The 20,518-nt window shown below is 43.3% G+C and overlaps 3 protein-coding genes across 6 annotated transcripts in view; 2 read left to right on the top strand and 1 right to left on the bottom strand.

Annotated features, from left to right (window-relative positions):
* Window positions 1-6,255, top strand: part of LOC139380428 (serine/threonine kinase 17b (apoptosis-inducing)) — a 24,437-nt gene extending 18,182 nt beyond the window's left edge. For both annotated transcript variants that reach the window (XM_071123090.1, XM_071123089.1), the window contains exons 3-8: window positions 1,034-1,246; window positions 2,162-2,300; window positions 4,169-4,295; window positions 4,423-4,471; window positions 4,628-4,807; window positions 4,960-6,255. In XM_071123090.1, the coding sequence (XP_070979191.1) occupies window positions 1,034-1,246; window positions 2,162-2,300; window positions 4,169-4,295; window positions 4,423-4,471; window positions 4,628-4,807; window positions 4,960-5,209 (958 nt within the window). In that variant the 3' untranslated portion in view covers window positions 5,210-6,255. The remainder of the gene's footprint in view (window positions 1-1,033; window positions 1,247-2,161; window positions 2,301-4,168; window positions 4,296-4,422; window positions 4,472-4,627; window positions 4,808-4,959) is intronic.
* LOC139380429 (formiminotransferase cyclodeaminase N-terminal like 1) lies at window positions 6,237-20,518 on the top strand. 2 transcript variants are annotated; one of them, XM_071123091.1, is made up of 7 exons: window positions 6,237-6,451; window positions 7,842-7,973; window positions 15,935-16,053; window positions 16,204-16,299; window positions 16,604-16,759; window positions 19,106-19,294; window positions 19,569-20,510. In XM_071123091.1, exons 2-7 carry the CDS (start codon window positions 7,918-7,920, stop codon window positions 20,006-20,008), a joined length of 1,056 nt encoding a protein of 351 aa, XP_070979192.1. In that variant the 5' UTR covers window positions 6,237-6,451; window positions 7,842-7,917; the 3' UTR covers window positions 20,009-20,510. The 2 variants fall into 2 exon arrangements, with proteins under 2 accessions (XP_070979192.1, XP_070979193.1); XM_071123092.1 differs by lacking the exons at window positions 6,237-6,451; window positions 7,842-7,973 and adding an exon at window positions 15,140-15,238 and having other exon boundaries at window positions 19,569-20,518.
* On the bottom strand, window positions 9,580-14,665 carry c22h2orf69 (chromosome 22 C2orf69 homolog). Of its 2 annotated transcripts, XM_071123094.1 has the most exons (4): window positions 14,534-14,665; window positions 14,105-14,403; window positions 12,982-13,211; window positions 9,580-11,355 (listed from the first exon to the last, which is right to left on the bottom strand). In XM_071123094.1, exons 2-4 carry the CDS (start codon window positions 14,396-14,398, stop codon window positions 10,878-10,880), a joined length of 1,002 nt encoding a protein of 333 aa, XP_070979195.1. In that variant the 5' UTR covers window positions 14,399-14,403; window positions 14,534-14,665; the 3' UTR covers window positions 9,580-10,877. The 2 variants fall into 2 exon arrangements, with proteins under 2 accessions (XP_070979195.1, XP_070979194.1); XM_071123093.1 differs by having other exon boundaries at window positions 10,808-11,355; window positions 14,105-14,657.

The following is a 20,518-nucleotide window of genomic DNA, read 5'->3' as shown; positions in this document are numbered from 1 at the left end:
TTTCAAATATTTTTTTTCAGCAGGAATTATAGCAAAACACCAAAAAGGCAGATGAGCATGCTTTGTAATGTTTCTAAAACAATAAATGTATTACTAGTAATAAGGAATGTGGTATATTGTTTAATTTCATTTTTTGTGACCATAGTCTTTTAACCAAACTATGAGACCATTTTCACCTGCCCCTTTACGCACAGGAGATTAAGTAGTAATGCAACTCGAGTTATGTTTGTGCCTGTGAGATAGCTGGCTAGCATTGTAGCATTGTCTTTTCCTTAGCAGTTGAAACGCAAACATTGAAAAACAACCTAACTTGTGAACAAAACAATGTAAAGAGCCAAGAAACACAAGGGCAATGTCTCACTTCAGTAGACTTTCGTTTCAAGTAAATTAGACTATCTTTCACTTAGCTCTTCATGTGCGCACATCCCCCAGCTAGGCAGTGTTGCAACGCAAGGTGCGATGGTCTATATAGGATTCGACTATTTGAGCAATTCATTTAACAACTATGAAACAAATACTTTGAAAACAGCTATTACAGTAGTTATTTCACTGCAAATGCTAAGGTGGCAGGTGAAATTGATTTTGGCATTGGCGGGTAAGATGTCTATCTGCATGTGGCAGGTGTTCATTTCAGATCCTGATTACCACAACTTGTTATAGTAGGGTGTGGGTATGGAGTGGCCTCATTTGAACCCTTTTCACACTACTAAACCAAGCTATAGGCTTACTGAGCTGGCCGGGTTATGCATCCACCGAGTTGCTGTAACGGTGCTTGACAAGACAATGTGAGAAAAAAATATCAAAGCCGCCACAGTACGGTTTGGTTGGCAGTGCACCGTGGTTGTTGACTATAAGTCACTCTGGATAAATAATATATGCAGACACATTTATCCAAAGCGAAATGTAATGTTTGTCTAAATGTAAATATTAACTGATGTCATATTGTAACAAAGTTGTCTCCTTCAGCGTAGACTAAAATGACGCAGATAGTGTGTGATGAATGACTCGGCCCTCCCTTCGTCCTCTGTGCCAGGGGGAAATTTGCGGTGGTGAAGCGGTGCGTGGAGAGGTCCACAGGGAAGGTGTTTGCCGCCAAGTTCCTTCGGAAGCGGCGGCGGGGCCGAGACTGCCGGGCCGAGGTGGTGCACGAGATGGGTGTGCTGGAGGCGGCCCGCAACAACCCTCGCGTGGTTAACCTGTACGCTGCCTATGAGACAGACCACGACATCATCCTGCTGCTGGAGTAGTGAGTTATGGCCAACTTTTAGATTGCACTCAATGCTATCAGTTCAATCAGTAGCAATTTTAAAGGTTTGTTGTTCACACATCCACCCCATCAGCTTCCTCCATTATATCTGTCAAGTCCTTAACCCATCTTTCAAATCCGCTATTTATGTATGTTTCTATTTTTTTTTTTAAATGTAAACCTATCTTTGTACTGTACAGAGGCTATTTAAGAAAGTTTCTCATATCTGAGACAGTATGTGTGATTATGCCTTGAACTTCATTGGAATCGGTACTAATTTACACTGAATCCAAAAAAACAGAAAGTAGAATGAAGAATGCAGATGGGCTGCAATCCACATTCTGTGCTTAAAGGGACACTTATGGATTTTGCCAATGAGGCCCGTTATCTACTTCCCTGGAGTCCGATGAACTCGTTGATACTATTATTTCTCTGCGTGCAGTTTGAAGAAAGTTACTAATTAGCGCGATACCCATAGACTTCCAGTCATGCGCTAACGTTAGTTAGCATTGGCTCGCAAATCTACCTCTATATTTCTTACTACCGGAGACAGACATAAAAATGATATCTACAAGTTCATCTGACACTGGGGAAGTAGATAAAGGGAAACCCCACCCTTAGCACTCTTGTGTATTCTGAGAGTCAATAGACATGTTTCCACCCTCCCTGTTTGTTTCATTGAGTTTTGAGAAAAGCCTTTCTAATCCTGCCCTGAAAGCAAAGTGCCTTTTAGAACTGAAAGGGGAAGGCTATTCCATTGGAAATACCCAATTATCTGTTGCCTGACCTGAAATTATATGAAACAAGCTTATACACTCAGCTGAGTCTCAACACCTAGGTTTTATGGATGCAATCATGCAACAAAGTTTTATGATAGTTTGTGTTAGACACTGTGACACTCTCTCTGTGTGACAGTGCGGCGGGGGGTGAGATCTTTGACCACTGTGACTGTGATGAGCTGCTCCCAGAGGGCCAAATCACACGGCTGATCAGACAGACGCTGGAGGGCGTCCACCTCCTCCACCAGACCAGCGTGGTGCACCTGGACCTCAAGGTCTATCCTTCCACACCTCTTAATATACAGTGCCTTGCGAAAGTATTCGGCCCCGTTGAACTTTGCGACCTTTTGCCACATTTCAGGCTTCAAACATAAAGATATAAAACTGTATTTTTTTGTGAAGAATCAACAACAAGTGGGACACAATCATGAAGTGGAACGACATTTATTGGATATTTAACTTTTTTAACAAATCAAAAACTGAAAAATTGGGCGTGCAAAATTATTCAACCCCTTTAAGTTAATACTTTGTAGCGCCACCTTTTGCTTTCGATTACAGCTGTAAGTCGCTTGGGGTATGTCTCTATCAGTTTTGCACATCGAGAGACTGACATTTTTTCCCATTCCTCCTTGCAAAACAGCTCGAGCTCAGTGAGGTTGGATGGAGAGCATTTGTGAACAGCAGTTTTCAGTTCTTTCCACAGATTCTCGATTGGATTCAGGTCTGGACTTTGACTTGGCCATTCTAACACCTGAATATGTTTATTTTTGAACCATTCCATTGTAGATTTTGCTTTATGTTTTGGATCATTGTCTTGTTGGAAGACAAATCTCCGTCCCAGTCTCAGGCCTTTTGCAGACTCCATCAGGTTTTCTTCCAGAATGGTCCTGTATTTGGCTCCATCCATCTTCCCATCAATTTTAACCATCTTCCCTGTCCCTGCTGAAGAAAAGCAGGCCCAAACCATGATGCTGCCACCACCATGTTTGACAGTGGGGATGGTATGTTCAGGGTGACATTGTTGCCAAAAAGTTCAATTTTGGTTTCATCTGACCAGAGCACCTTCTTCCACATGTTTGGTGTGTCTCCCAGGTGGCTTGTGGCAAACTTTAAACAACACTTTTTATGGATATCTTTAAGAAATGGCTTTCTTCTTGCCACTCTTCCATAAAGGCCAGATTTGTGCAATATACAACTGATTGTTGTCCTATGGACAGTCTCCCACCTCAGCTGTAGATCTCTGCAGTTCATCCAGAGTGATCATGGGCCTCTTGGCTGCATCTCTGATCAGTCTTCTCCTTGTATGAGCTGAAAGTTTAGAGGGACGGCCAGGTCTTGGTAGATTTGCATGGTCTGATACTCCTTCCATTTCAATATTATCGCTTGCACAGTGCTCCTTGGGATGTTTAAAGCTTTAAAGCTTTTTGTATCCAAATCCGGCTTTAAACTTCTTCACAACAGTATCTCGGACCTGCCTGGTGTGTTCCTTGTTCTTCATGATGCTCTCTGCGCTTTTGACGGACCTCTGAGACTATCACAGTGCAGGTGCATTTATACAGAGACTTGATTACACACAGGTGGATTGTATTTATCATTAGTCATTTAGGTCAACATTGGATCATTCAGAGATCCTCACTGAACTTCTGGAGAGAGTTTGCTGCACTGAAAGTAAAGGGGCTGAATAATTTTGCACGCCCAATTTTTCAGTTTTTGAATTGTTAAAAAAGTTTGAAATATCCAATAAATGTCGTTCCACTTCATGATTGTGTCCCACTTGTTGTTGATTCTTCACAAAAAAATACAGTTTTATATCTTTATGTTTGAAGCCTGAAATGTGGCAAAAGGTCGCAAAGTTCAAGGGGGCCGAATACTTTCGCAAGGCACTGTATATAAGCAGAAGTGCACTGTGCACATACAAACATATGTACATACACCTAAAATACACCTCTCAACCCTATTTGCTCTCTTATGCAAGTGGTGATGTAAAGATGAATATCTTTGCTGCAATCACAATCTCATGCATGAAGTATTGTGAATGACTGGACCAGCTGTATACAGCTGTATTATGACAGCTGTATTATGACTCTGCACAACTTTGTTACCCTTTTGGACTACTCACCCAATCCCTCCCTCTTTCTTTCAGCCCCAGAACATCCTTCTAACCAGCCTGGCACCGCTGGGGGACATAAAGATTGTGGACTTTGGCCTGGCACGCAAACTGGGCATGGTCGGAGAGCTCCGAGAGATCTTGGGCACGCCCGAGTACGTGGGTAAGGCAACGTCCATGTAACATGCACAATGTTCCTTCAACCAGCTGCAATTAAGTCTGACATTCTACAATAACAATGTTGTGATGTAATCATATGGCCTCTCTCGTTCTCCCTTTTCTCACCTTAGCTCCAGAGATCCTGAACTATGAACCTATTACAACGGCAACTGACTTGTGGTGAGTCATCAATATTAACACAATGACTGTGGATTTATGTCCGTGCCTGCCTAAGGCACTTGTGTGAAGTATGTATGTTTGCAGGTCAACACATGTGTGCACCCTCTGACGCATTTGTACTAACTGTATTCTGGGTGTGTGTTATGTGTTCTTCAGGAGTGTGGGAGTGATTGCCTACATGCTGGTGACGGGTGAGTCTCCATTTGCAGGGGATGACAAGCAGGAGACGTACCTGAACGTGTCCCAGGTCAATGTGGACTATAGCCAAGAGGCCTTCTCCAGGGTGTCGGAGCTCGCTGTCGACTTCATCCGCAAGCTGCTGGTCAAAACTCCAGAGTAAGTGGGACTATCACCAGCCAGTAAAGGTTCAGGGAATTCTAATGGTTAAATCACTGCTACTGACAGGAAGCATTGTAGCAAATGCTTTTGTGCTTTTCATTTCTATTAATTGGTTTTGACCTTGGTCCGTCTTCACCCTCTCCACACAGGGACCGGCCCAGTGCAGCCGACTGCATGACCCACCCTTGGCTGTGGCAGCAGCATCAATACCCAAGTACCGAGCCTGTCCTGCCACGAACCCCCCGTGAGAGGAGCAGCGGTACCAAGTGGGCTGCCCCAGCCGAGGACCCAGAGGACAAGGAGAACTTCACCTTGGACTCACCCCACACCCAGGCCAAGAGGTTTCGCTTTGAGGAGGAGACACCTGCCACCACCAATGGTGGAGACGGGGACTTCTGAGGGGGAAAGAGCGACTCAGGCGCACCCCTCCCACAAGCTCCTATTTTGCTTTTATTGGTTTTATGCAGCAAGGAACCTGCCGGCAAGTGTCACCTACCCAAGAGCGCTTCTGTCCTGTTCTACTGCTCGCCAGTATCCAAGAGCGCCCAGCCAAACCAAAGATAGCCAGCTTCCTTTGTGATCTAATGTCAATTCGTCACTGTTTCTGTGTAGTTCGTGTTTCTAAATAATGCATTGATTTAAGATTAGTATTCTATTTTATTGTGAGCTGATTTGGTCATTTCTAGTGTCTTTGTTTTGTCAGGTATATTTTGTCCCTGAATTTAAAGAATGAGGCCAGATATAGCTCAAGGGAAATTTATGCAATACTGTTTTGCCACAAGTAACTTTTAAAGGAGACATTTAAATAGTCAACAAATTATTACTTGACCATTTTTGCCAGGCCAGTAAGTGGTCGTCAGTGTTCTTAGTATTTTGTGCTAAAATCATTCGACAGAACACTGAACTGTGCAGATATGGGCTAAATCAGACTTTGAGGAAGTGAAAGTAAAGTACGTCCTCACACTATGTCCTTGTTTGCCTGACCCAAGCTGTACATTACCTCCCTACTGTCAAACAAGCTTCAGGCCATGGCTTGCGCACATTATATTCTGTGACATTGTGACATTCCCTTATCTTGCTCTCCAGCACGCCACATCTCAAAGCACAGTATGATGTCATCTTAGACAGGTTGTCTATGCACAGTACCAAGCCCTGGCCTGCATAATTAGTAAGCCAACAAGTCACACTGGTGTCTGTCTATAACATTTACAGTTTACTGTTAACCCCAACTCTTCCTCTGATTTACAATTCCACAGTAATAGAGATTTAAGAGGGTTCTGTAAAAAGGTGACTCATGGACAGTAAACACCACACCCCACCCATGCTTACTCGAATGTCTTCAAATGTTTTCAGTTCCTCTTGAGTCATTTGCTTAGGGGAACTGTGACTGAAGCATTTAACTATTTATCATCTGGGTATTTAATTTGCTTACTCAACTGGAAAAAGTTGTTTTGCATTACATGTTATTTTTGTGTAACTTGAACACAATGTATTTCCTGATATTTACTGAAGTAATTTTAATCTGCATTCCTTTAATTGGTATTAAAAAGCTACTGTGGGTTTTTTTTATGGCTAGGAAGCCTTAAGTTTAATGGGAGTCGGGTAGATTTGGCAATCATAACAGATTGTCTGTGTATGAAGGTGAGTTTATTCAGTCTTACTCCTCTGTTCATTCCATTTCCTCATCTCAGGGCAAATTACCATTCACTTTGGTCGTAACTACAGTGTGCCTCTTTATATTTGCTCTTTAAATACGTTTTATATTCTAATCTGATTCTCAATATATTTATGTAATGGGATGGTGTTTTGTTTATATTTAGATGTACATATGTGTGTGCTTTATTTAACTGGATTCAGATGGGTTTATTAAGAAGATACGGGTTGTATGGGATAGTATTGATGGCACTGCTTAACAAAAAGCTGTTTTGGTAAGGTGACATGAAATTGAAATATGCTTTGGTGGTGAATGTGGGATTTGCATGAAAGGTTTGGAAAAGTGATTAGAGATGGATTTAAAAGAGAAAAGATGGTTATGAGGATAGGGTATGACATTGAGATGGTTACAGAGAATGAGAACACATTGATTACGGAAGTGATGTATGTAAAGGTTTTGACTGAGATATTTGTACAGTTTTACCAGCAGAGCACTTCCATGTAGAAAATGAAAGTGCTCTTTTGTTGTTGTTCCCCATCCATTTGTGAATTTATGAAAGAATAACCCACCCTGAAGAATTTTTGTGAACCCTAACTGCCAGCAGACCTCAGCTGAACATGTCACTTTGTTCAAGGAGGTGCAAAGACCACATATCCTTGTTTGTTGTGGTCCTCAAGGTTTCCCAGAGATGTCACTGCCCTGGCACACACAATAGCCTTTGTCTTCGAGAGGGCTGTCTCCAGTCACGGCCATGCTCTCATTGTATGCTGTCATCCTAAAGGAGAACTGGAACACCAATACGTCATTAATAAGTGGTTCAGTAGTCAGTACTGTCCTCCGTTTAAAGACAGACACTTAAATGAAAACCAGACGTCCGAGGCACTGCTGACACCAATCGGCACAAAGTGGACTTGTACAACTTGATTATATTTGTAAGATCTCCACTGCTGATTTCATTTTGTATGGCTGTCTGAATTTACTTTTACATACAGATACTAGTCAAGTGACCTGTGTGTTCTCTGGGGACAAAGGTGACCAGTTTGCACTTCACATTCCTGTGGTGAGATCTTCTCCCACTTTACCAGGGTAATACTGAAGGAAACATCTGAGTCAAACTCATACCAGTTAGAAGCACAAGCAATAACCTTCAGACCGATGTTTATTGCACATTTGATAGATTTGTGGGTATATTCCATTTGTTTTTAGAATGGATCATTTCAAATCCCCATTTGTATCTTCTGATCAACATCAATCTAATATTTAGGTGTCATCAGCAAACAAGAATGCTCATTAAAGATGATAGAAAACCTACATGGTGGATGGAGTCTGTCTACTTTTTTTCTACATTTTGTCTTATCTCAATGGGTTCCCTCTCAGGTGCGAAGACCACAAGAAACATTTGTGGACAACATCTGCAGAGAATGGTCTTTAAACAGAGAAACTACCGGCGGCCATGAACAACAGAACTAAGGCATGCCATCATCTAGGGCATTGTGCTGCCAAAAGCAAGTAAGCAATTATCTCCATTGTTCTGCCATCTACTGATGAGGAAACATTGCCTCCTAGTGCTGATGGCCATGTGTCACATGTTTTTTTTTATATAGAAAAAAAGCTAAATCATCTTAAAGTAATATCAAAACAAATAAGGAGTTGATTGCAGTTGATTTGGCAATGACATTGACACACATGCCCCTATCACTCCCATTGACTTTCAGGATGAGGAACCATCTAACATCAAGTTGTAAAATCCTGAACTTCCCCTCTAAGCTCCACTTAAAACTTATCCATTTTCACTTATCCATTGTGGATGCACAAGTTGTAAGGACTTAGCTAGTACAGGTGTTTAATGACCGTATGTTACTTTATAATCAATGTTGTAATTGATAAGTTATGTGGACACCTTCAAATTAGTGGATTCGGTTATTTCAGCCACACGTTGCTGACAGGTGTGTAACATCGACAAACATTGGCAGTATAATGGCCTTACTGAAGAGCTCAATGACGTTCAACGTGACATAGGATGCCACCTTTTTAACAAGTTAGTTTGTCAAATTTCTGCCCTGCTAGAGCTGCCCTGGTCAACGAAGTGCTGGTATTGTGAAGTGGAAACATCTAGAAGCAACAGCGGCTCAGCCACGAAGTGGTAGGCCACACATGCTCACAGAACGGGACCGCCGAGTGCTGAAGTGTGTAAAAAAAAAGAAGTATGTCCTCGTATGCAACACTCACTCTTGAGATCCAACTTCCACTAGAAGCAACGTCAGCACAATAACTGTTTGTAGGGAGCTTCCGGAAATGTGTTTCCATGGCCGAGCAGCCGAACACAAGCCTAAAATCCCCATGTGCAATGCCAAGCTTCGGCTGGAGTGGTGTAAAGCTCAATGCTCTTGATTTGACTCTGGAGCAGTGGAAACGCATTCTTTGGCGGGATGAATCACGCTTAACCATCTGGCAATACAACGGACAAATCTGGGTTTCGCGGATGCCAGGAGAACGCTATCTGCCGCAATGCATAGAGCCAGCTGTAATGTTTGGTGGAGGAGGAATAATGGTCTGGGGTTGTTTTTCATGGTTCAGACTAGGCCCCTTAGTTCCAGTGAAGGGAAATCTTAATGCAATGACATTCTAGACAATTTTGTGGCAACAGTTTGAGGAAGGCCCTTTACTGTTTCAGCATGACAATCCCCCCCCCCCATGCACAAAGATGTCCATGCAGAAGTGGTTTGTTGAGATCGGTGTGGAAGAACTTGACTGGCCTGAATTGGAACGCCGACTGCGAGCCCAACATCAGTGCCCGCCCTCACTAATGCTCGTGGCTGAATGGAAGCAAGTCCCGGCAGCACTGTTCCAACATCTAGTGGAAAGCCTTCCCAGAAGAGTGGAGGCTGCTATGGCAGCAAAGGGGGACCAACTCCATATTAATGCCCATGATTTTGGAATGAGATGTTCGACTAGCAGGTGTCAACATACTTTTGGTCATGTAGTGTACCTTAAAATGCATTTTGCATCATGATTGCATGCATGCAGCTAGGTATAATCAATCATTTACAAATATAAAAAGTGTTTATGACTGAAATAACCACTATACACACACACACATTCCAACAGTATTGTATCTTTTAAGAGTTGTTCATTTATTTCTAAATGGGCAAATCATACAACAGCAGCTATGGAATAGCATGTCTTGAACAAAAACAGCATTTGAAAAATGGAATGGCTATGAAGTAGAAAAGTACATTCATTGCATTTCAGTAGCCATTGAAACAATCACCAGAAATCCAGCATGGTAGGTAATGCAAAAGCAGATCTATAAGCTTACCAAGAGATATCACTCTAGTCTATTAGAATACAGTATGAATGCTGAACATCAGCCTGCAAGATAAATTTAAGCTAACCTCCAACTCAAAGTCCATCACTGAACATAAATCAATTTACAAGACGGGACATTCTGACCCAAGCAACATCAGGAAATGTAGTTGTTCCACACAAACACCACCAAGTGTTCCTTGGTGAAACAGAGGCCCACTCCAAGTCACCACAGTATGTCACTTGACATCAAGACAAAGTTCAATGGAAGGAGCTGCTGCACTTGAGGAATAGTCAACTGTTGCCCCCGAAATATTGCAAGAAAATAAACTTTACTCAACCACATTGGACATTGGATCAAAGCTACTTTTTAGATTACAATCAATGTGTTGTATTTCACAAAAAGGCAAAGATTACAATCAAGGTTAGATAATCTGACAATTGACAGGTCTGGCTCTTGATCTTAAGACATGCTCCGGAACTTTAGCGGCTAGTAAGTACAGCATTTTTTAAACCTTTCGCTATGGGCTGGATGTTAAAGTGTAGTTCATACATGCATAATCTATGAGCAGAATTACTGTACTACCTAAATTAAACATGAAATCCCTAGTTAGAAAGTGACTTTACTGGAGGTTGTGCGGTGCCATTTCCCCAATTTTTTTCATTAAAGGTTTGATTTTGTGCTACATACTCTTTAAAAGGTGCATTCTGTCAAATGATCACATGCAAATAGCCCTTATTCGGTACAATATGCAAACTTTGTCTATGGTAAAGGCCAATCTAGTAGAAGTAAGGAAATACATTCCTAGGAGAAACGACTGAGGGGTGTCTAGATAAGGGCAATGCGTTCCAATTGGGATCTGCATGCTTGGATTTTAAAGTAAATTATATTTGAGCCCTTAGATCATGAAATATGAGGTCTAGGGAGATAGGGATAGTGATAGATTGACTTCTGCATGAAAGGAAGAACCAAGAGGGATGAATGAGACCCAACTAGCTTTAGCCCCTTGCATTAAACCAGAAATGTGCAAATTGAATCAAGCTTTGACAGTATTTTTATTTTTTTTACTTTGCATGCCAATAGACAATCAGGAATGAACAAACGCCTCAGAAATCCTGGATGATCCGGAAGTGGTTCTCGATGGATGCGGGCTCATCCTCAAAGTGCATCTTCTGGCTGAGTCGGGCCCCTAGATCCTCAAGTTTCTTGACAAAGCGCCCATGCTCTCGGCCCACCCAGGCTCGCATGGGGTCACGCACCTCGTACGGTGTCACGTGGGCGTGGACCGCAACCCCGCTGGCCGCCAGTTCCCCCAGCACCCGCTTGTCAGTCACCCAGGTCTCGCTGCCTCCCGGGTGGCCACCGTCCAGCCAGTACATGTCTGAAAGGCGCTCCACAAATGGCCCCACCTCCGGGTCAGCCCGTGCCCTCGCCAGCTCGTACACCATCTGGTTGAGCACCACACAGCCTTTGCTGAAGCCCACCACGGCCAAGGAGAAACCCGGGGCGACTGTGTCGCCACCCCTTTGAAGCGGGAGGGGGTTGGGCAAGCCAGCGCGCTCCATGCCGTTGCTCAGCAGTGCCCTACAAATCAGTTATAATTGAGTCATTTGGCAGATTATCTAAAGCAATTTACAGTAAGTTGATACAACTGCATTCAGATCCCTTGACTTTTTCCCACATTTTTTTAAACATTAGACTTAAAATCCATTTTAGATTTTTTTTAAACAATCCTCAATCTACACACAATACCCCATAATGACAAAGTAAAAACAGGTTTAGAAATGTTTGTTAATTTATTTAAAAAAAAACACATTTACATAAGTATTCAGACTCAGTACTTTGTTGAAGCACCTTTGGCAGCAATTACAGCCTCAAGTCTTCTTGGGTATTATGCTAGAAGCATGGCACACCTGTATTTGGAGAGTTTCTCCCATTCTTCTCTGTAGATCCTCAAGCACTGTCTGGTTGGTTGGGGAGCGTCACTGCACAGCTATTTTCAGGTCTCTCCAGAGATGTTCGATCAGGTTCTCGTCCAGGTTCTGGCTGGACCACTCAAGGACATTCGACTTGTGCCAAAGCCACTCCTGCGTTGCCTTGGCTGTGTGCTTAGGGTTGTTGTCCTGTTAGAAGGTGAACCTTCGCTCCAGTTTGAGGTCCTGAGTGCTCTGGAGCAGGTTTTCATCAAGGATCTCTGTACTTTATTCCATTCATCTTTCCCTCGATCCTGACTAGTCTCCCAGTCCCTGTTGCTGAAAAACATCCCCCAAAAACATCCCCACAGTATGCTGCTGCCACCAATCACCGTAGGGATTGTGCCAGGTTTCCTCCAGATGTGACGCTTGGCATTCAGGCCAAAGAGTTGAATCTAGGTTTCATCAGACCAGAGAATATTGTTTCTCATGGTCTTAGAGTCTTTATGTGCCTTTTGGCAAACTCCAAGCGGGCTGTCACGTGCCTTTTTACTGAGGAGTGGCTTCCGTCTGGTGGAGTGCTGCAGAGATGGTTGTCCTTCTGGAAGGTTCTCCCATCCTCACAGTGGATCATCGGGTTCTTGGTCACCTTCCTGATCAAGGCCCTTCTCCCCCGATTGCTAAGTTTGGTCGGGTGGCCAGCTCTAGGAAGAGTCTTGGTGGTTCAACATTTCTTCCATTTAAGAATGGAGGCCACTGTGTTCTTGGGGACCTTCAATGCTGCAGTAATTTTTTGCTATCTTTCCCCAGACATGTGCCTCGACACAATCCAGTCTCGGAGCCCTCCTTTTGACATCATGGCTTGGTTTTTGCTTTGATGTCAACTTGGGGACCTTATAGACAGGTGTGTGCCTCTCCAAATCATGTCCAATCAATTGAATTTAGCACAGGTGGACTCCAATCAAGTTGATGAAACATCTCAAGGATGATCAATAGAAACAGGATGCACCTGGGGCCAATTTTGAGTCTCATAGTAAAGGGTCTGAATACTTAGGTAAATAAGGTATTTTAAAAAATCATACAAGTTCGCAAAAATGTCTAAACCTGTTTCCGCTTTGTCATTATGGGGTACAGTGTGTAGATTGAGGAAAAATAAATCAATTTTAGAATAAGGCTGCAATGTAACAAAATGTGGAAAAAGTCAAGGGGTCTGAACATTTAACAAATGCACTCTAGGTAGGTAGTGAGTGTTAGTGACAAACACAGTGCTAGAATAAAACATTATGAGATGGGATACCTCAGGTGGCGAAATGCTCCGTAGTCAGGTGAGTGCTCGGGCGCTCCAAACAGGTTGCTCTCCACAAAGTTGTGATAGCAGCTGAACTTGTGCAGGTACATGCGGGAGGCTCGAATCACCCACACGTGGCGGTCAGGGAAGCGGCGACCCAGGGTGAGGGCGACGTTCTCCAGGCTCCAGGATAGCCACTGCGCCCCCTCTGGCTGGAGCGACATCTCCTGCTGGAAATTCTAGGGATGAGAGATGGACAGAGGAACAGTGGTGTACGAGATAGACGGGAGGAGTGAGTTGGGTGGAGGCAGAGAGAAGTGGGGAAAAGGAGAGGGGGTCAGTGAAAATAGACAGATGGGGGTGAGGGTGGGGGAGATGGACAGAAGGGAAGGGGTCGAAGAGGGAGAAAGAAAGATGGGGTGAGTCACCTGGCTCAAAGCAGCTTAAGAAGGGTTCATGTTTTTGTGCATCATGGCAACGAAATAACAACAGCATCAATTGGGAGATAAGACCCCCTGCAGTTCACCTAACAATGACCATGAACTAATTCTGAGAAAAAAAAGGCTACCCCTTCCGTCAAGTCTCAAGTCTAACCTCATGTCTTTGGTCCTTGGGTGAAAGACCAAACTTACTAAACTAGTTTTTAAACTATCCTCCTCCCAATTGAGTTTAACACATCAGGTGAAAGAGTGGTCCCTAATGTGATCATGGTGTGGGGTTGCATACAATGAACACATTCATTAACAATTGCTGAGCATCCCACTCGCAACAACCCGAGAATACTAACATTCCCTCGGAAATACTAAGACACCCTTGGAATCATAACATTTTAGTAGGCTAGCCTGTTGGAACTCTTGGAATGGATGTTATTATTTGTGGGCAGGAGTATGTGAATTCGACACTCCACTTGAAATGTAAACAACCATAGCTCTAACCAATTTGGCTAACAGAAACGGCTAAAGGCCGTTGCTGGCTATGCAACGGCCTTTCACCTTCATGCTTGGCATCAATTGGCATACGTGTATAATGTTACCAACCTGCATAACGTCATGACAAATGGCTGAGATGTTCATTTGATGGCGAAATAAGTGATATTAAAATGTACCTGCCTGACAAAACCCACACCTCTCACCTGTATGTCTCCAGGGAAAAACACAACATGTGCACTGCGATCTTCGGCGTCTGAACCGCACCGTCCCTGTGAATCCGAAGTAACGTTACTGAGTAGAAGCAAGTCGTTGACTCGGTCCGGTTGGCATCCCGGAATGTCGACCAGTCTCCGCAGTCGCGGCGGGCTCCCAGGGCGTGTTTCCTGGACTCCAGGCAGACAATGCTCTGGAGGCTCGAATGGCGATGAACCTACTGCAGCGCTCATTGCTTTGACTGCACAATGAAAGCCCGTTGCAACTCCACGAGCGGTTATCATGGGGGCTAAAACCGGATTAATGTAGTTTAGACGCAAATGCATGGCCAGTTAATGTACAGCATCCGAGGCAGACATACGACAATGAACGTGCAAAACGATGCAACATCGACAACATAGTCATAAACAACTTTCTACCTTATGTCGTTGTAGTTCCTCCTCAACATCGTTGTTTATCCTGGACGTTGATAATTTTGTCAACCTGGGTGACGCTAAAGCGAGTACTGTTGTTGTCTTTGCATTTTGGTCCTCCACGTGTCGCTGTTTGCCAAGGACGTCAGCACGGGAACCAGCCCTCATCCGGTTCCTGTAAGCAAAATACGAATTGCGCATGATCACAGCAAAAGACCGTACAATATAAAGATGGGCAGAAACTGCTTCTCCAATAGAAAACCCCGATCACGCTTGTTGTAGGCGAAGTCATGGTGTCTTTTGCTTGCTAAACTCATGCGCTGAAAAACGTAATCGGTTCTAACGGTCGTCTCGCGCCAAACTGCGCATGTGCAGACCGTGAAATCAAAGGCAGACCTTCAAAAAGTTGTTTTGGATGAAAACGTGTCAGTTGGTCACTTTTATGAGGTTGGCGGCCCGACTCAAGGTTGTGCTTTTAGATTTTGAGAAAATTGACAACTAAGGAAGAATTTGTCACTTCTCTAAATGACCCTGGCCTGTTTTGCATGCCTTCCCGGAAGTCTCGCGATGTTGTCTCTCGATTTATAAACTCAATGGTTGAAGTTTGAATTTACTACTGAGTTACTAAACCCAGAGGTGCAACATCGCGAGAGGCTTCCGGGAACGCTTGAGAAGCAGACCAAGCCGGGGGTTGAGAAGTCAATTACAGAAGTGACTAATTATTCCTTAGTTGTTAATTTTCACAAAATCTAAAGGCACAACTTAGATTCGAGCCAATGTTTTAAGTACTTGAACATCTTATTTCGCTAACCTCGTGAAAGTAACAAACTGCCACGTTTTCATTTATATAAAAAATAACTTTTGTATCGAAGTTGTGCCTTTGATTTGACAGCCTGCACCAGCGCAATATGGCGCGACAGTTAGCCCAGATGATGTGTTTCTGCGCATGCTTTTAGTTTAGCCGACGTTACCATTACAGTGTTTACAAGTGTGATCAGGTTTTTCTATGGTTTCCACATCTCTCGTGCGGGCCTGATAAATAGCCATAATGTAATACTTGCGTTCTAATAACCTAGTGACGACCGCTTTCTATTGGAGAGGCAGTTTCTGAATCACAGATTATGCAACGTGTATACATTTTTCGCCTTACAGTAGACACTTGATTGACTGTGTTGGCATTTTTCGTGGTTATTAGAACGCAAGTATTACATTATGGCTTCATATTTAAATGGAGTAAAACAGATAATCCCAAAATGAGAACTTTTCAAGCATCAGAATATAGTAGAGAGACCCAAGGAAATACAGTACAGTTGTCAAATAACTGGTGTTTAGCTACAATTTGTATCTGGTGAAATAGACCACTGCAAAATCAGCCTACCTAAAGTTCAGTGACATGGGTTCCTTCAGGGGGATGGCTCATAGTGCCATAGGCCAGCGTCTGGTCGCCTGCCTCCTCAATGTCTCAGAAGCCCGCAGGAAGGAATTGGTGGAAACAGTGGCCAGGGCAGCTGTATTTGACAGTAATGGTGAGTTACCTGTGTAAAAATGTTTCATTGTTCACTGCATATATATATGCAGTAACATAGTGATAGGAGTGAAAAATAGTTATGATTTAACAAAATATGATGGTTTCTTCGTGGATTTATGCATCTTTCCGATTGTATGCATCTTTTCAGGCGGACGGCGAGAAGGGACAACAGTGCTCAACATCTTTAATGATCACGACTACAACCGGTCTGTCATCACCATCGTGGCCAGTATTGACTGCATTAGTGAGTATCTGTCCTTTTTATTGGGGAAAAACAACAACTACACTAAGGGACATTTCCTACAGGCTTTGTTCAGGATCACAATGTTACAATAAATATGACAAGTACTTAGCAAAGGTCTTCATTATCCTCCGACAATCTTTTACTCTTATGAGGGGCAGTGGTATAGTAACCCCTGAACACTGCTGCCTAAACATTTTTCAAGCAGACCAGGAATTAAGCACCCTAATTTAACCAATAACTGAACTGTGATTTCACTTGTGTCATTCCAATAATAGAAGGCGTTGTCAATGTGTTTCTGTTGCAGAGGAGGCAGTGCTGTCTGCGTGTGAGCAGGCCTGTCGAATGATTGACATGAGTGCCTATGCAGGCGGCCACCCAACGATGGGCGCTGTGGACCTGGTGCCCCTCTACCCTCTGGGAGAGGAGGTGGGACTGGGGGACTGTGCCAAGGAAGCTAGAGGTGTGTGTGTGTGTGTGTGTGCGTGTGCCTGCATGTATGTGTCTACACTTTAAAGCTTTGACCCCCTTTTTCTCTCTTCTCAGTTCATCATGTTGTATGCTGTATACGTGTGAATTGTGAGGCGACTCATGCAGTGTACAGTGTCTTCAGAAAGTATTCATACCCCTTGACCTATTCCACATTTTGTTGTTACAGCCTGAATTCAAAATTGATTACTCTTTTTTTCTCACCCATTTACACACAATACCCGATTCACTTATTTGTTTGTAAACAGTTAACAATCTAATTGGCTACCACATGTTCTTGTCAAACTTTCAACAGAGTAGCTAGCAAGCAACAAGATATGCCAAATAACTCAGATTTGACCATTCAAACACAAATCACATTGCCAGGAATCAGATTTATGTCTGACCTCAAACCACTTACGACAGTGGTATGAAATGTGTCTCGAAATATCCGATTAATTTGCATTTTTGGCTGTTCAGCTTTCAGGAAAAGGAACCGATTCGAATCGGATATGCACACATTTCACTTCAAACTGCCAATGTGAACAGGCTTATGAGTTTTCCACATCTGGATTGTGTAACATTTGCCCATTATTCTTTTCAAAATTCTTGCTACCATTTTCAGGTCTTGCCATAGATTTTCAAGTTAATTTATTTTTAATAGTTTTTTAGTTTGTTTTTTTATCCCTTTTTTTATCCCATTTTCATGGTATCCAATTGGTACAGTATAAGTCGGAACTTTATACACGCCTTAGCCAAATACATTTAAACTAAGTTTTTCACAATTCCTGACATTTAATCCTAGTAAAAATTCCCTGTCTTAGGTCAGTTAGGATCACCACTTTATTTTAAGAATGTGAAATGTCAGAATAATAGTAGAGAGAATTATTCTTTTCAGCTTTTATTTCTTTCATCCCATTCCCAGTGGGTCAGAAGTTTTACGTAAACTCAATTAGTATTTTGTAGCATTGCCTTTCAATTCTTTAACTTGGGTCAAACATTTCGGGTAGCCTTCCACAAGCTTCCCACAATAAGTTGGGAGAATTTTGTCCCATTCCTTGTCACAGAGCTGGTGTAACTGAGTCAGGTTTGTAGGCCTCCTTGCTCGCACACGCTGTTTCAGTTCTGCCCACAAATTTTCTATAGGATTAAATTTTCAAATTTTCTATAGGATTGAGGTCAGGGCTTTGTGATGGCGGCTCCAATACCTTGACTTTGTTGTCCTTAAGCCATTTTGTCACAACTTTGGAAATATGCTTGGGGTCATTGTCCATTTGGAAGACCCATTTGCGACCAAGCTTTAACTTCCTGACTGATGTCTTGAGATGTTGCTTCAATATATACACATAATTTTCCTCCCTCATGATGCCATCTATTTTGTGAAATGCCCCAGTCCCTCCTGCAGCAAAGCACCCACACAACATGATGCTGCCACCCCCGTGCTTCAAGGTTGAGATGGTGTTCTTCAGCTTGCAAGCATCCCCTTTTTCCTCCGAACTTAACGATGGTCATTTTGGCCAAACAGTTCTATTTTTGTTGCATCAGCCAGAGGACATTTCTCCAAAAAGTACGATCTTTGTCCCCATGTGCAGTTGCAAACCGATATAGGACTCGTTTCACTGTGGATATAGATACTTTTGTACCTGTTTCCTCCAGCATCTTCACTAGGTCCTTTGCTGTTGTTGTGGGATTGATTTGCACTTTTCGCACCAAAGTACGTTAATCTCTAGGAGACTGAACACGTCTCCTTCCTGAGCGGTATGATGGCTGCGTGGTCCCATGGTGTTTATACTTGCGTACTATTGTTTGTACAGATGAACGTGGTACCTTCAGGCATTTGGAAATTGCTCCCAAGGATGAACCAGACTTGTGGAGGTTCACAATTTTTTTTCTGAGGTCTTGGCTGATTTCTTTTGACTTTGCCATGATGTCAAGCAAAGAGGCCCTGAGTTTGTAGGTAGGCCTTGAAATACATCCACAGGTACACCTCCAATTGGGTCAAATGTTGTCAATCAGAAGCTTCTAAAGCTATGACACCATTTTCTAGAATTCCCCAAGCTGTTTAAAGGCACAGTCAACTAGTGTATGTAAACTTCTGATCAACTGAAATTGTGATATAGTGAATTACAAGTAAAATAATCTGTTTGTAAACAATTTTTTGGAAAAATGACTTGTGTCGTCATGCACAAAGTAGATGTCCTAACCGACTTGCCAAAACTATAGTTTGTTAGCAAGAAATTTGTGAAGTGGTTGAAAAATGAGTTTTAATGACTCCAACCTAAGTGTATGTAAACTTCCGACTTCAACTGTATGTGTTAACCCATCCTCTCACCCTGTCCAGCGGTGGCTGCTGGGCTGACTGAACGGGTCAGTGGCACCAGTGCTTTCTTCTTTGGTTGGGCAGACTCACCCCAGCACCGAGGCCTGGCGCAGAGACGCAAGGAGATGGGCTGGTTCAGGAAGAATCCAGACACAGGAGCCAGCCGACCAGACGTGGGGCCCCTGCCACAGAAACGATATGGCCTCACAGGTTAGCACTCGCTTAGGGCTTGGCGGTTGGTGGATGTCCTGTTTACGCAAATACTGAGAGGTGATTTTTAAAACATAGGGTTAGGCTAGATTTGCATGTTTCATTCTGAGGACAGGCCCTCAGTGCCCCCACATTACACTCTCATGAAGTATAGCACAGAGAGAGCGTACCCAGTAGCCACTAATTGGGCACATTTGAAAATAACCGTATCTCTGCACCGTCTTGTGTCTTTTTGTCTGATCTTCTGACCTGTGACCCCACCTTTGCCATGCAGGCGTCGGAGCTAGTCCCTACGTCATGAACTGCAACGTCACCATCGACACCCAGGACCTGGCTCTAGGGCGCAGCATCGCCATGTCGATTAGGGAGTCTACTCCTGGGGGAATACCGGGGGTGCAAGTGCTGGCCCTGCCACACGAGGGTGCCGTGGAGATAGCCTGCAATGTGGAGAGCATGAAGGGGAACCCTCCTAGCCAGGTTGGGGGGAGGGTCGAGCCGTGGCCCACCTTCAGTATTGGTGGGCAGCCATACTGCCACGCCCCAGCATCTCTTATCACAGCCAGGGTGGCAGAGCTGGTAGGACGGCAGGGGGTGGCCACTAAGGGCACGGCGCTGGTGGGGTTCACGCCCTATGAGTGCAGAGGCCTGGCAGAGAAAGCTTTGTCATTGGGCATCGCTGAGTTCTGGAAAGAACTGCGCAGGTTACACATGTAACCTTCCAAACTTTACTACAAAACCTCAACATGTTGTATTATTCAGGTTGATTGAACGAAGAATGTAAAAGGACATGCAAGCTGTTATCGGCAAGGTTTAAAGCATATGAATTGCAGAAATGCACGACTATTACACAACAGTTTTGAATCTGTGGGCTCTGGATTTGATGTAGCACATTTGAACAAGGATATTGTACAGAGAATCTCATTTAGTGTGGTGATCATGGTTGAAAACTTCAATGCCATAGACCTTAACTGTGATCATCTTAATATAAGTACTCATCAAGACACAAAGGGACAAATTACCAATTTGGAGTTGAGGTAATACTTTTTTGTAAATCATTTAACGATGTCAGTGGGATACCTACACAATTAATTTTGTTAAGCATGCATATCCCAAGTCAGAGTAACACTGAAAGTGCTGCAAAATGTTGCAATTTATTGTTCTATTAACAGGTTAATCCTTCTTTATTTGACTTTAAAGAATAAACATGACTTTACTATAACTTTA

The sequence above is a fragment of the Oncorhynchus clarkii genome, chromosome 22 (genome assembly GCF_045791955.1).
Source record: "Oncorhynchus clarkii lewisi isolate Uvic-CL-2024 chromosome 22, UVic_Ocla_1.0, whole genome shotgun sequence".
In the NCBI taxonomy this organism is placed as follows: Eukaryota; Metazoa; Chordata; class Actinopteri; order Salmoniformes; family Salmonidae; genus Oncorhynchus; species Oncorhynchus clarkii.
Note: the sequence above shows the minus strand (reverse complement) of the source record. Positions and strands in the feature narration are given on the sequence as shown.

Excerpts from the sequence above, each read along its gene's own strand:
- LOC139380429 (XM_071123091.1), top strand. The coding sequence starts at position 7,918 with ATGAACAACAGAACTAAGGCATGCCATCATCTAGGGCATTGTGCTGCC. Across the intron at positions 7,974-15,934 it reads CATTGTGCTGCCAAAAGCAA|GGGGATGGCTCATAGTGCCA; the intron begins GTAAGCAATTAT and ends GGGTTCCTTCAG. Across the intron at positions 16,760-19,105 it reads CTGTGCCAAGGAAGCTAGAG|CGGTGGCTGCTGGGCTGACT; the intron begins GTGTGTGTGTGT and ends CACCCTGTCCAG.
- c22h2orf69 (XM_071123093.1), bottom strand. The coding sequence starts at position 14,440 with ATGCATTTGCGTCTAAACTACATTAATCCGGTTTTAGCCCCCATGATA. Across the intron at positions 13,212-14,104 it reads TTTTCCCTGGAGACATACAG|AATTTCCAGCAGGAGATGTC; the intron begins GTGAGAGGTGTG and ends TCTCATCCCTAG. Across the intron at positions 11,356-12,981 it reads GGAGCATTTCGCCACCTGAG|GGCACTGCTGAGCAACGGCA; the intron begins GTATCCCATCTC and ends ACTGATTTGTAG.